General features: G+C 36.4%; 1 protein-coding gene across 4 annotated transcripts in view; it reads right to left on the bottom strand.

Annotated features, from left to right (window-relative positions):
• PKD (serine/threonine-protein kinase D3) overlaps nucleotides 1-12,447 on the bottom strand; it is a 149,483-nt gene extending 137,036 nt beyond the window's left edge. For 3 of the 4 annotated variants that reach the window (XM_069304044.1, XM_045768884.2, XM_045768886.2), the window contains exons 1-2: nucleotides 12,311-12,447; nucleotides 7,680-7,811 (exon numbers count right to left, since the gene is read on the bottom strand). In XM_069304044.1, the coding sequence (XP_069160145.1) occupies nucleotides 7,680-7,811 (132 nt within the window). In that variant the 5' untranslated portion in view covers nucleotides 12,311-12,447. Of the gene's footprint in view, nucleotides 1-7,679; nucleotides 7,812-12,074; nucleotides 12,151-12,310 lie in introns of all 4 variants that reach the window. The other variant, XM_069304045.1, reaches the window with a different exon arrangement.
• Nucleotides 12,448-15,618: the final 3,171 nt, after the last annotated feature.

Raw genomic sequence — 15,618 nt, 5'->3', positions numbered from 1 at the left:
TATATGGGAAGGACCCACGCCAGGTAAGCCAGACAAGCAGATAAGCAGAATTCTTACAGTGGTACAAAAGTTAAAATTTACAATTTGCTGTACCAAACCAACATAATTTGAACTGCCACACACAGACTATAATTACAAAATATTCAAGTACAGAACTGTAAATTATTTTTAAACTTCGGCTTACCTTGTTGCAGTTCTTCATCTTGATTGATGCTACACATCTTGAAGTTAAGAATTCTTGAAAATTTACGTAACCTAACCTAACATAACACTAAAATTAACACTTAAAATTACTGTACAGTAATATGGCAAGGTCAGCCTTGACTGCCAGATGTTGAAGCCTCACTGGTTGAGTCTTTGGTTTGCTTGTGAGGCATCACTGGTCGAAGGGCCTTTGGTTGCTGTTCTTACATAATAAGAATCAAATTTAGCTTGACTCCTGTGTTCATTGGCCTCTTTTTTTATAATCAGCTCTTTGGTTCGCCTCAGGTAATGATACATGTTTCCAACTTCAGGATTAGCACAGTTGGATGACAAATTAATTAGCATGTCAACAGAAGACATGAGTGAACTGTATTTTGTTGTCTGTGGTGTTGGTTCCTCATTGCTATCTTCATCCTCCTCTTCATCCACCTCACCAGTAACAGACTGGAGAATCTCCTCTTCGCTCATCACACAACATCCTGGGTAATTGGCATATCTTTCAAGCTATTCAACCACATCCTATCTTTCTAAAGTTTCACAAGCATTTTTGAAAAAATGCCGGATAACCCACAGATATGCTTCAGATTCAGAGATTCAGATAAGCGAGCTTATACAGTAGTGTTACCTCCGTTTTTTAATTTAATCCGTTCCCAGAGACGGTTCAACAACCAAAAATTTGAAACTGAAACGAATTATCCCATAAGGAATAATGTAAATTGAATTAATCCGTTCCACACACCCCAAAAAAACTAACTTATAAATACATTTTATACATGCTACTGGTCATATTTTGTACTACAATACTGTATGTACAAGTACTGTATATCTTACCTTTATTGAGGACTCTTGTTGGAGTATGGAACACAGTGAGGAAGGAGGGAGGAGGAGAGGTGTTAGTGTTTGGAAGGGGAGTCCTCTTCCATTATAACAGCAGTGATGACATTTCTGGGGTATTCTTTCCTACGTTTGGCAGACATACCACTAGGACCTGGTTGTGGCTCACTGCTTGCTTGCCTTACTAAGAATCTATCTATAGACACTTGTTTTCCTTATGTTTTAACACTTGTCTGTAGTGAGACATCACATTGTCCCACTATGAATGATCTTTGTTTTTCCTCTACTGTCATCCTCAACTATTTTCTTAGGTTGAACTTTACCACTGACTTTTTTGGAATCCATGGAGTGATATATATATATTAAGAACTTCTAAGGTCAGAAACCAAAAAAGCACAAAAGCAATTAAATTCTTCACAAAGAATTCAAGCGAGGTCATCACTAGGCAGGATACACTTGTAAACTGGAGGGCGCCATGTGCTCGGTCGGCCCATACATGTATCAACAAACTCGAAATACCGAGTCAAATTTTTAGAAGAAATTGAAAAGATGGCATTCGAATACTGAGGTTCCACTGTACAGTACTGTACTAGGTTTTGCTGTTAAATTACTGAATGACACACAACTTTTTTTTATAACAAGAATTACTGTACTGTATGTACATTAGCACGATGCATTATTACTACTGTACATGGTGCCACTCTTACAACCTTGATCTTGAGAGTACTGTACTGCCTAAGCTCACTTATCAAGGCTATATAGAAAGGACCCATCACCGGATAAGTCAGATTTCAGGATAAGCAGAATTCATTCCGGGGAAGTCCAAAAATGACCATATTGACAAATTTTTTAAACAACCATCATAATTTGAATTTCCACACACTATAAATAAAAAATATTTAAAACAAACTTCAGCTTAAATTGCTGTAGTTCATCAAAATTTACCTTACCTAATCTCCAATTATCCAGATTTCTGTCCAGATATGGCAAAGTTTTGCCAAAAAATTATCCGGATGCAATTTTGGCTGGATAACCTGAATTTCCAGTTCATCGGGCTTCAGATAACTGAGCTCGTACAGTACCTCGAGGTGATTCCAAGGATTAATGTCCACTAACCACAAAAATGCCGCTGCTCAGTCTGAAAGTTCCATTCTGAACACTGAGAGGTTGGCAAATAACACACTTTACACAGAGGGTGTTGAAAAGTCTCGGGCCCCTTAATGTTAACATAATTGTCTCCTAGCACACCCATTGCACCTCTTCCCTTCAACAGGGTCATTTTACACTTTCTGCCATTCATCTTGGTCTCTTAAGGAACCCTTTCTGTATAAATTTGTCATCAGGACCTCCAATAATCTTACAAGTACAACAAAGTACTGTGTATACAATGCAAAGTAATTATATACCTCTCACCAATACCCTAAAGAATACAGTTTGAGATATTTTAATTCAGTTGTCCCAATAGTTTAATGTTTAATACAGTACAGTGGAACCTCGGTTGACGATTGCCCTAGAGTACGATTTTTTTTATATACGACGTCAAATTCATCGTAAAATTTTAATTGGTGTACAACGATTTACTTGAAAGAGGACATTTGTTCGTACGAGTATAGGTTGAACAAGCACGTGGTGCTGGGGGCATGGGGCGAGGCACTCAGTTTGTTTACAAGTCTAGGTCGCACTTGAATTCTTTATGAAGAATTTCATTGTTTGCCTGCTTTTTTGCTTTTTTAACATAAAAGTTCTTATTACCTGTATATAAAATGCCAAGAGTCCCAAGAAAGTCAGTGGTAAAGTTCAACCTAAAAAAATAGTTGTGAGGATGACAATAGAGGAAAAACAAAATATCATTCATAGTGAGACAATGGGATGTTTCACTACAGACAAGTGTTAAAACGTAGGGAAAACAAGTGCCTATACACAGATTCTTAGTAAGACAAGCAAGCAGTGAGCCACAACCAGGTCCTAGTGGTATGCCTGCAAAACATAAAAGAGTACCCCAGAAATGTCATCAATGCTGTTATAATTATTGTTATTATGATGTTTTACACTAACATCTCTCCTCCTCCCCTCCTCCTCACCATCTTCCACACGCCAACAAGTCCTCAATAAAGGTAAGATATACCATTCCATTTGAACTATACCTATAGTTCAAATGGAGTGTTATTCAGTATAAAATGTATTTTTAAACTAATATTTTTGGGAGTGTGGAACAGATAAATTCAATTTACATTATCTCTTATGGGAAAATTCATTTTGGCACGACGAATTTTTGGTTGATGCGTCTCTAGGAACAGATTACGATTGTAAACAAAGGTACCACTATATAATGGATTCTGGTAATAAAAGTTCTCATCACATTCTCTGGATCAGTAACATCTCCAGTATTAAATGGAGCTGTTAGTGAGCAACAATATTCCACCCTTGATGGCCCAGGTGTCTTAAAAAGTACAAGCTTGACATCTCTTGTTTGAAACATTCTATTTATTTTGACTGTCATTTTTCTTACTGTTGTGACATCTACTTCACTGTGTTCTTTAAAAGTAAGGTATAATATTTCAACAGTACTCCTGCATCATTTAAATTGTCATTTTCCTATAGTGAGATTTTACTTATATGCCTTTTTTTTTATTTCTTCCCTTACCAAAATGAATGAGCTGGATCTTGCCTTTTATTGAATATGTTTTCATAGCCCATTGAAAAACTTTGCTTACATCCATGTTGAGGTTTGCTGTGTCCTCTAGTCTCTACTCTCATAAAAATCAGTGTTGCAAGGGAATATGTGGTACGCAGGAGCATCATCTATGATATCAGAAAACGAGACGATTATATATACTGTACTACAGTACATGACTAATAGTGAGCAAGGAGGCAAGCACTAGTAGAAATTGACTGAAAACCTTGAGGTAACCACATCATGCAGTTAGATAAGGCTATTTATAGATGGTTTGCACTGTACTGCACATTAAATATGGCAACTTGCAAAGAAGAAATAAGGAATACAGCAGGCAGGTTAGCAATCAGCTTGGTAATAAATTATTGGTATTTCAAAGCAAGGGATGGTTGGAATGCCAAATTTTATCACAAGCACGATGCAGTCAAGATAAAACTGTCATGGGAATCCGAGTGTAAATGAGAGCAGCGTGGAAGCATTTAAGAGCAAATTATAGACATTCTCCTATAAATTATACTATTATAAAATTTATAATGGTGATGAATTACATATATTTGGAGGAGTTCATCTGATAAAACTTTAGCTCTGAGGAATAAAAACAGATTGTCAGCAGGAATGCAGATGGCACACACAACCACATGCAATCGTTAGTTAATCAATGCCAAGATCTTTAAAAAAGTATTTGAACGGTCTGCCTGTAAAATAATATAATTCAAAGAATGCATGATTTACATAGCTTTTTCCTTTCTTGGTTTCATGATTTGTTTTTCAAGGAAGTCTGCCAACATCAAAACAAAGAATACAGATGTTGACCAGACCACACACTAGAAGGTGAAGGGACGACAACGTTTCGGTCTGTCCTGGACCATTCTCAAGTCAAGAATACAGATGAATTTAAGTGAAGTTTGGGCTTGGCCACTGCTTGACAATGCCCCTGCTCACTCCAATATTAACACCGTAATCTCAAATGATAAAGTAACATTTGGCACTACCACCTCTCATTCAGTTCACAGTGTAAGGACTTGCCTCTTTTGTGAAAAGATTGTACAGTACAACAAAGTTATGCTTATTGTTGTTTTGGTGGTTTTACCTCTTGAGAAAGATGGACAAAACCCAGATAACATGACAAAAAAATAAACTTGAAAAATTTAAAAAGTGCAGTAATGTACTGTATTTGATTAAAAAAAAAGTTAAATTTAATTGGGCAAAAGTGTGCAGTGCTGATAAGAGGTCCACTTTGAAGAATTTGCGGAAAAAATTCCAAAGAGTTCCAGTTAGTGAGGAAAATGACAAGTTCAAAAGTATTTGCCGATGAGGATTTTGAAAAACATGATATTGTTGACTGGTTAGAAAAAGATGTTAAAGACCCAGGATATGCTGTACCAAGTGAAAATGAGATTCTCCAATCCTTTTCTGGTGAGGTGGAGGAAAGCGAGGATGGGGATAAAGAAACATTTTATATAAAATTCAGAAACCTCCAAAGGCCACCAGAGTTAGCCTGGTGGCATACCTCTGAACTTTCTAACTGGATTGGTCTGACATATGGAATATATAAGGCTCTGAATGATTCCTTACACAAGTTTCTAAAGGCAGTTATTATATTGGCGAACCTAGCACATGCCACCAATGATATCCCCTTTTGATGTGGGCTTCAGGGGACAGGTTCGGTGTAATATTCCCCAGATCTTTCTCTCTACCCGATTCTTGAAGAAATTATTATACCCCTTAGTGTTTGGCATACATAGTGCTTTAAAGCAGCGGTTGCCTACCTTTTGGACCTCACTGACCACTAAATTCATCATTTTAAATCCCACGGACCACTAAGGTTTCCTAGCTAAATCAGAGTGTTTTGAATGCAAGTGTCTTTCGAGTTTCGAATGTTTCATAGCATCATTGGATACTCTCAAAACAAACAACACGAAGTGGCCGTGGATGCAGCTCACTACTGGGTTATTGAATGAATTCAAATACAGTGGAACTTCGGTTGCCGACTGCCCTAAAGTACAAATTTTTTGGTATACGATGTCAAATTCATTATAAAATTTGAATTGCTGTACGACGGTTTACTTGGAAGACGACGTCTGTTGGTACACGTATGAGTTGAACAAGCACGTGGTGCTGAGGGCGTGGGGCGAGGCACTCTCAGTTTGTTAACAAGTCTATCTTGAGATATCTTGTGTCATGTGAATCCCCTGCATAGCAGTGGAACTGCCTTTCCCCTCACCTTCAATGCCTCTGCACTGGAAGTCCTCCTCTACACCAGCCCAGATGAGTTATCAGTCCTGCCACCTCTCCACCTCTCCATATCCCTAGGGCCTGGCACAATCTGGTATGACTTGGTGGTAAGCCAAACGCCTCCACCAACCTGTACAGTAGTTTGCCTTCACAAACGAGCAGTTAGCCGCCTTCAACTAGCAGTGGTGCTGCTCAACACAAAGGCACTTCCAGCCACAAACTAGCAGTTTGCTAGTTGACCAGATGTCCACCTTGTGTTGACACTGAATGTGAGTCATCACCGCCGGACTATATAAAGGGCACTGCCTCCCTGGAGAGCCAGTCTCTCTTTCAGTGCTCTTGGATCACCTTGGTCTCTCTCATCCGTTGTCTGCCCTCAGCCTATGCCATGTCTGATGCCATGGTGGTATGGTAGCTATCTTCAACCAACCAGTACAGTATATCTTCATTCATTGTATTCATTGAATTTTTTACAGTTTATTTTTTTTATTAATTTCATATGATCTTGTCCACCTTTGCATTATATGATTGCTAAGTGTTCTCAGGTGCCATTTTTGTTCATTAATATTTCAGTATATTGTTAAAATAATTTATTTGATGATTTTCATTTGTTTCCACCTGCAACTTACACACTGCAAGGCCAATAGCAGCATTTTTTGTTTATTTGTGTGATGGAGAGCCATACCATCTTGGTTCAGTATAGCTGCGATACCACAACCCATCACACTTGAGATGATTTCGGGGCTTAGCATCCCCGTGGCCCAGTCCTCAACCAGGACTCATTTTTGTTACACATCTCCAGGAAGCAGCCCAAAGCAGCTGTCTAACTCCCAGGTACCTATTTACTGCTAGGTGAATAGGTGCATCAGGGCGAAAGAAACTGCCCATTTGTTTCCGCCTCCGCCGGGAATCGAACCCGGAACCTTAGTACTACACATCCCAAGCGCTGTCCACTCAGTCGTCAGGCCCCGTAAATGGGCCCCCGTCGTGACGACCTCAGCTGTGCTTGAATTCTTTGAAGAATTTTATTGTTTGCCTGCTTTTTTGTTTTTTTAACATAAAAGTTATTATATATCACACCATGGGTCCCAAGAAAGTCAGTGGTAAAGTTCAACCTAAGAAAATAGTTGAGAGTAGACAGTAGAGGATGTCCCTTCCTCATTAAGAAAATGTGTGCAGTATGGGAAGAATTGCAAAGTTTTGCTGAAAAGACTCACCCATATAAAGCTGTAGCAGGCCATTGTGTTAACTTTTTTAATGACTGTGATGTCTCACTACAGACAAGTGTTTAAAATGAAGGGGAAAAATGAAGTGTCTATAGACAGATTCTTGGTAAGACAAGCAAACAGTGAGCCACAACCAGGTCCTAGTGGTATGCCTGCAAAACGTAGGAGAGAGAGTACCCCAGAAATGGCATCATTGCTTGATGTTATAATAAAGAAAGGGGACTCCCCTTCCAAACACTAACATCTCTCCTCTTCCCCCCCACCCTCCTCCAAGAGAAACCCTTGAAAAATCACTGGCTTCCTGTCCTTGTCGAAGCCACTAATGAAATGGTGAACCTCGGGTAAATCCAGGAAGCATAAACTTTTTAATAAAAAAAGGCATCAAGAGATTTGCCATGAATGTGTTTACAAATTACAACAAGTATTTAAACAGCAACCATTGATCAAACCTCGAGTCACTTAAATGTTGGCTGAAGTACATAATAATACTTAATCAAATCATTTACCTTTGAATTGATGAATTCACATGCCCGATCCTTCAAAGTTTTAAGTGTGAGTTGGGATGCATTGACAGTTGTTGTATCCCGGATTAGACCATGTTGCAAAGAGAAACTTATGTCTGCTCCAGTGACCTCCATCTGAAAAAAATATCAATAGAATGATATTAGATTGTATATTGATTGGCTGGTAAATAATTATTACACCAGCATAACTGTCATTGGAGCTGAATTAATACAACCGAATAATATTGTACAAATACATAGTGTACAGTACAGTATATGTGCATGAATATGAGATATATGCTGTATTCACCTAGTTGTGCTTGCGGGGGTTGAGCTCTGCTCTTTTGGCCTGCCTCTTAACTGTCAATCAATCAACTGTTACTAACTACTAATTCCCCCCCCCCCCCCCACACACACACACTCTACTACTACTAGGTAACAGGGGCATCAGGGTGAAAGACACTGCCCATAGTTTTCCACCAGTGCTGGGAATTGAACCCCGGTTCACAGGACTACGTATCAAGCATGCTGTCCACTCAGCCACCAGCGTCCCTTGTATGTATGTGTATTATTTTATATATATATATATATATATATATATATATATATATATATATATATATATATATATATATATATATATATATATATATATATATATATATACATATATATATATATATACATATATATACATATATATATATATAATAAATTAGTGCCAGTCTTAAGATAGCAAGATGCATCACCCATTTGTAAGCAAATTTTGCCAGTACTGTACTATAATGTATATTCATGTACATTATGGTCTATATTTTAAAACCCTACATTTCCTTACCATCAGGTAGCACTTCTATAAACAAACCGAATTCCTATATGTTGTGTTTCATGTGTGCCAGACTAGTATTTGGATGTCAGTGATGTGATGTTACCAAACATGGTAGCAGGGTGTTAGTACTCTTTAGTGGAATTACATATTGTTTGATGAGATTTCCGACTTTCTAACTCTGCTCTGGTACCAGCATCCCTAAGCCTTAGCAAAACACCCGGCCTCCGAGATCCATTATCACTTGCCAAAAGCCACAAACAGAATCTGACTTTCAGATTCGAGATCAACCCAAAGCCAAGACAAAAAAAGCATAGGAACAACAAAACAAGCGACTGCATGAAAAACTAGGTACAGTACAAAGTAAACATTTCTCGGGTAACTAATCAATCTGTTTTGTGCCCTACCATCACCAAGTGGTAGCTTAGGTCACATGGAGTTTAACCAGTCTACCACTTCACTCTTCTGTCAGTGCCATCCCCAGGACAGTGTAAACAGCAAAGAAAATACATGTTTAAAAAGTATATTCAGTGCTGGAAAATATATAGAAGCAACAGTGTTAAATATCGAAAAACAGCCTGGAACTTTATAAGACATATGATACATAGTGCATTGTTCAACAACATTCAGGGACCAAGACTCAACACACTCCCTCAATACATAAGGGGTATAACTAGCCAACCTCTCAAGGTAATCAAAATAGAAATTGATAAACACCTCCAAATTATACCTGACCAACTGAGCTGTAATTCATACATCGGACTACAAGAAGTAGGGTCTATCACATCCAGGTTGACTTGACCACCAACCAGGAGGCCTGATCAGAGACCAGGCTGCAGAGATATTGATTCCCAAAACCATCACAATCCTTGGTAGTCACAAGGTATGCATCCGGAGACCCACAAACTGGACACCAACATTCAGTGTCTAATTTCTTGGGAAGTTTTGGTCGTTAAAGTTTTATATTATTAAGCACTCTGTTTTGGTGTCTTATCAGAAATTTTTTTATGAGAAAAATACAAGTAATTTCCTAGTTTGCATTACCCATTAACAAACACGGTCAGTTTTATGTGCATGTTAATGGGTAATGGTTTGTCTAAGTTCAATACAATAAGGTACTCTATAGAAAACAAGACCCACTGAGCAATAGGGTGACCTACTGCTAAATAACAAATGCAAACTTGCCCTAAGCCTAGTTTGGAATAGGATCATACATAGCTATTGTTAATTTTGACTAATGTGGCTTTCAAGATAGGTATAGTGTAAAGATTTTCTTTTAATTAAACTACTTGCTAGCCTACTAGACATTTTCCAGTGGTCAGCACAATCTGTTCACAACAAAAAGATAAAGTTCAATTTCCACAGCAACACAAACATCTGGGTACATTTCCTTTCACCTGATGCCTCTTGCTCACCCAGCTGTAAATCTGTACCAAAGAGTTAGGAAACCATTGTGGGTTGCATCCTGGGAAAGGTCAGTAGTTGGACTAGCCTCAATAAGGCTAGGATGTTTTCTATCTCTGATTAATGGAAACCTATTTCAAGATAACATGACAAGTCATTCCCAAGATACTGAACAGAAAACTGTTACTGTACAAGAAAGAATAAAAACCACAGGTCTAAGGTATCCCTACTAAAAAAAAAAAAATTCATAATGATACATTCTGGTTTTATTTATAAAATCTATTAGGTCTACACATATGTCATGGGCAAAAAAAAAAAAAACGTGTAAACATCCAACTTATGCAGTGATAGTATATAGAATTGGCATCATTGCTGTACCAGTAGGCAAAGAGTCTTTTGATTATTGGTAAAGCACCAAACCAATATGCAAAATAATACTTCTGACTACTGGTTGTAATGGACAAAATAGGAGATGTTTATTAATACATACAAAGGAGGAATTTTTTTATCCTAATATGCTTTAGCTTTAAAGAGTTTTATTATTGTAGCCTATTCCATGTTTAAAGCTCCCCAAAAAAATCTGGATTTAAGATTAACATGCAAAGCTATGAATTTTGCAAGCCAGTTAGCTGTTTAAAAATCTTTGACAATTGTACAATTTAGTAAATATTCTTTTTTAAAGGAATATACTGTATGTCAAGACATGTATATAAATGCCTATAGCATAAATCCACAAAACTGCAAATTTAGAACTGCAATCTGTAATTTTAAAGTATTAAAAACCTCAAGATTATTAAAGTATATCAAGAACTCTGATTGCAAATGCTGCCGAAAGTTTAAAAAAAATCAACTTCACAGTAGCCTCTACAATAATACAAAAACCTAACCACCAAAAAAATGACTGATCTACACGAGTTAAGCAAATGCTACCAGAAAATTTCAGCAAAATTTTACTAAAAAATTACAGAAAAATAATTTAAGAGCAGGGCTGTAACTATTTTCCCATCATACCCAAGATGAATGTAACAAGAGAGCTGCAGGTAATGTTGTCATACCCTGCAAGGGAGGCCTTCCTTTGCCCATTTCTAGCTTCAGTTAAATGCAAAATAAACAAAAATGTTGATCAACATTTTAAGTTGCCTTAATGCTAGGTAAGGTAAGGTACGGTAAGGTTTACCTGGTATGAATGCAATAATGTATAAACTTCAACTTTGGTAGTAAGCCAATAACCATTTTTTTTTATATATACTGTATAGAGTTCTTACATTCTTGTAAAGCCAACTAGCTTTACTGCTGAACAAGAAGTGGAGAATGTTAAGCAAAAAGTTACCAACCTACTAACTATAGTACCTTCCACTTTATCAAATATAGATTAAAAGAACCCATTGCTTGCTTTGTTTGAATTATAATTTTTGTATTTACAAACTAATTTTTAACTTGGTTTACTTCTGTCAGATCACTCTAAAAGCATTTTGATAAAGTGGTGCCATGTTTGGTTGCATTCTCACCAACAACAACTCACACAACCTTAACATACCTGAAAAGAAATTTACCTTTTTTTAACAGGCAAGCAAATAAAACTAAGAAACTTGTGTGCAAAAGTTTCAACTTACAGGTATACCCAAAAAAAATTTACAGCAGTGCTTCTAAACTGAAACTTGATAATGAGAAACTATTCAGACTCGCATAGTACCAGAGTCACCATAATAAACCAAGAAGATAGTCCTTAAGCCATAAGCAAAGAGAGAGGAGAGGAAAGAAAGAGAGAAAGGAGAAAATGAAGAGAATGGAGAGGAGAGAAAGGAGAGAGGAGAGAAAGGAGAAAATGGAGAGAAAGGAGAGGAGAGAGAGGAGAGAAAGGAAAAGGGAGAGAGAGAGAGAGCTGCTCCCCCACAAGACCAGACCTCACCCAACAGGTGCCCCGGCCAGCCACTCCCCGACCTGCACAAGCTCAACAATACCACCCTCCCCGAGGGTCCGCCACTGTGGCAGAGTGTAGCTCCCCCTCATACAAGCAGGTGCGAGAGGGGGGGCGTGGAGGGGGGGCAGGAGGCGGCGGGGGGCGAGGTAGGCGCTCCAAGGAACACCTGTGGCTGGCTCTTAAGGCTACGGTGCACCACCTCCTTTTATACCATCACCAGTGCCCAACTAGAACAGCTTGCACCTACCAATTGAACTCAGGTGGGTATGGAAGAGTGGGGGGCACGGGTGCGCATTCGCCACGCAATTAGACCAGGGGCTTCTCTGTAATTTAAGGTAATATGAGACCCAGCGTGGTAACCTTTTAACGCAGAGTTCGAAATCTGTGTCACAGACAATTTCCCAAGAGAAACTGGTACGTCTAACCACAAAAACATATGATTTTGTAAACTATAGCGCCCGGATCTATGGATAAAACAATTACCTTGGACACGGAGGGTTGCTATGGACTTCTTATCTCTTAAAAAAAACTTGTATTCCGAATCACATATTAATTTAATAAAAGCATCTCACTCCGGACATCGCAAGTAGTGCGCACGAGACAACACCTACACTGACACTGACACAATCAGGTCCCGCACCTGCGTACAAAGTATCCAAATACCTGCCACAGAAAGAAAAGAGCATCACATCTAAGTGAAATTTTAAAGACAAATGTATTTTGATTTGTTTTGTCTATTTCTCGCCACCATTATCACAAACTATTTTATCTCTTATGCTTATTTCCCACCCTGCTCAAAATATAGAATGGTTGTAATATTTAATTAAGTCTATATGAACCTCCTGAATACAAGCAATTTAGATTTAAAACAACCTTAAATAAACTAAAAATATATAAATTGGACACTTTAATAAACATATGGTATTAATTTTTCATAAAGTGTTCCGATATAAATATGCAATATAAATAAAGATGATTTGATAAATAAATAAATAAAATAAAATATATATATATATATATAATTATATACATATATATATATATATATATATATATATATATATATATATATATATATATATATATATATATGTTAATTAATGTAAAAAAATAAATATCGTGGGAACTGGCTGTAAATATTGTATATGAGAAATGTGTATAGCCTGTAATTCAGTTGATGTGACGACTTATACTGAATTTTGTAACTAGATCATCAAGATTGTAACTTGCTTAGCTAAATGAATTGTGGAGTTCAGTCCCTGAGCCCATTATGTGCCTCTGTAACCCTTTCCACTACTGCCCACAAGATGGGTATGGGGTGCACAATAAATGAACTAAACTAATCCTATATGTCAGCAAATGACAGCTCAAATGAATCTAGCAAATGTCATCCATCTATGCAGTTGCTTGTCAAACCCAATACGTACGGTGCAATGATGTATGATGTTGATCATATTAATGCTGAAAAACCACAATGAATATAAATTATATCAAGCAGACTAGTAGTTGCATCGTTTAGTTCATTTATTATGCACCCCATACCCATCTTGTGGGCAGTAGTGGAAAGGGTTACAGAGGCACATAATGGGCTCAGGGACTGAACCCCACAATTCATTTAGCTAAGCAAGTTACAATCTTGATAAGTACAATAAGGGACTCGAATTCAGACCGCCAGGAGCACAATGCAACTGGTGTACATGGTACCTTAATCACTCGACCATCAGTGACCGTACAAAAGACGATATGATAGCCGAGGCTATTTGACCACCGCCCCGATGGCACTTTGATGGTAATCTTAAATATAATTATTTCATCAAATCACCTCACTTTGTGGGGCCCCGTGAGCAACACAAATGCAACAAGCTTGAATGGTCTCCAAGCATCTATGCAACTGAGAACTCTACACCCCAGAAGTGACTCGTTCATATATATATATATATATATATATATATATATATATATATATATTAAAACGCACTTCTCGGCCTAATATGCAAGGTCCAATTTACCTAATAGGCCGAGTGATTTTCTTTATTTTCAAATAATGTTTCCAATTGGTTTATTTGAATTATTATTGTTATATTATATTAGGAACATAAGTTATTGCCTTAGTTATGTTAGTTTAGGTTAGGTTAGGTAGGGTATTTTTGGTTAGGACATACAGTATATCTACGTTAGTTTTAACTCAAATTAAAACACAATTGACTCATACATAATGAAATGGATAGCATTATCATTTCATAAGAAAAAATTAGAAAAATATATGAATTCAGGAAAACTTGGCTTATTAGACAAATCAGGCCTTGCATAGTAGGCCGAATACTGCATTCTGGCTACTAGGTACAACACACATATATATATATATATATATATATATATATATATATATATATATATATATATATATATATATATATATATATATATATATAAATATATATATATATATATATATATATATATATATATATATATATATATATATATATATATATGTCGTACCTAATAGCCAGAACGCACTTCTCTGCCTACTATGCAAGGCCCGATTTGCCTAATAAGCCAAGTTTTCATGAATTAATGATTTTTCGACCACCTAACCTACCTAACCTAACCTAACCTAACTTTTTCGGCTACCTAACCGAACCTAACCTATAAAGATAGGTTAAGTTAGGTTAGGTAGGGTTGGTTAGGTTCTGTCATATATCTATGTTAATTTTAACTCCAATAATTTTTTTTTACCTCATACGTAATGAAATGGGTAGCTTTATCATTTCATAAGAAAAAAATTAGAGAAAATATATTAATTCAGGAAAACTTGGCTCATTAGGCAAATCGGGCCTTGCATAGTTGGCTGAGAAGTGCGTTCTGGCTATTAGGTACGACATATATATATATATATATATATATATATATATATATATATATATATATATATATATATATGTCGTACCTAGTAGCCAGAACTCACTTCTCAGCCTACTATTCAAGGCCCGATTTGCCTAATAAGCCAAGTTTTCCTGAATTAATATATTTACTATAATTTTTTTCTTATGAAATGATAAAGCAACCCTTTTCTCTATGTATGAGGTCAATTTTTTTTATTGGAGTTAAAATTAACGTAGATATATGACCGAACCTAACCAACCCTACCTAACCTAACCTAACCTATATTTATAGGTAAGGTTAGGTTAGGTAGCCAAAAAAAGCTAGGTTAGGTTAGGTTAGGTAGGTTAGGTAGACGAAAAAACATTAATTCATGAAAACTTGGCTTATTAGGCAAATCGGGCCTTGAATAGTAGGCTGAGAAGTGCGTTCTGGCTATTAGGTACGACATATATATATATATATATATATATATATATATATATATATATATATATATATATATATATATATATATATATTGGAAATTAACTAGCAGAGTTTTACCAGGTTCAAAGAAAATATCATAATTTTATTTATATATCCTGTATATAGAAAATCTTTGCCGAATTAGTTTTTATCGATATTATATTTATAATTAAACAGGTTAATTAACACAACTTAATAAATTAATGAATAAATTAAAATCAATTGATGTGATTAATTCTATCCAGAAGTAATTTAATAATATAGAAAGTAGAGAAATAAACTCCAATACAGACCGTTCATTTTCGAAATTATCAAATAAACATTGTATTGTGAGACATGTATAAAATTCCTTCGAATATTATAGGATTATGGATAATCCCTAAGGGATTACAGAATAATTCTACTCACACTCAATATATAGGATCAAGTGAGGTATTTTC

This window comes from Procambarus clarkii, chromosome 51 (assembly GCF_040958095.1).
Source record: "Procambarus clarkii isolate CNS0578487 chromosome 51, FALCON_Pclarkii_2.0, whole genome shotgun sequence".
Classification (NCBI taxonomy): domain Eukaryota; kingdom Metazoa; phylum Arthropoda; class Malacostraca; order Decapoda; family Cambaridae; genus Procambarus; species Procambarus clarkii.
This window is presented reverse-complemented; position numbering and strand designations above follow the sequence as displayed.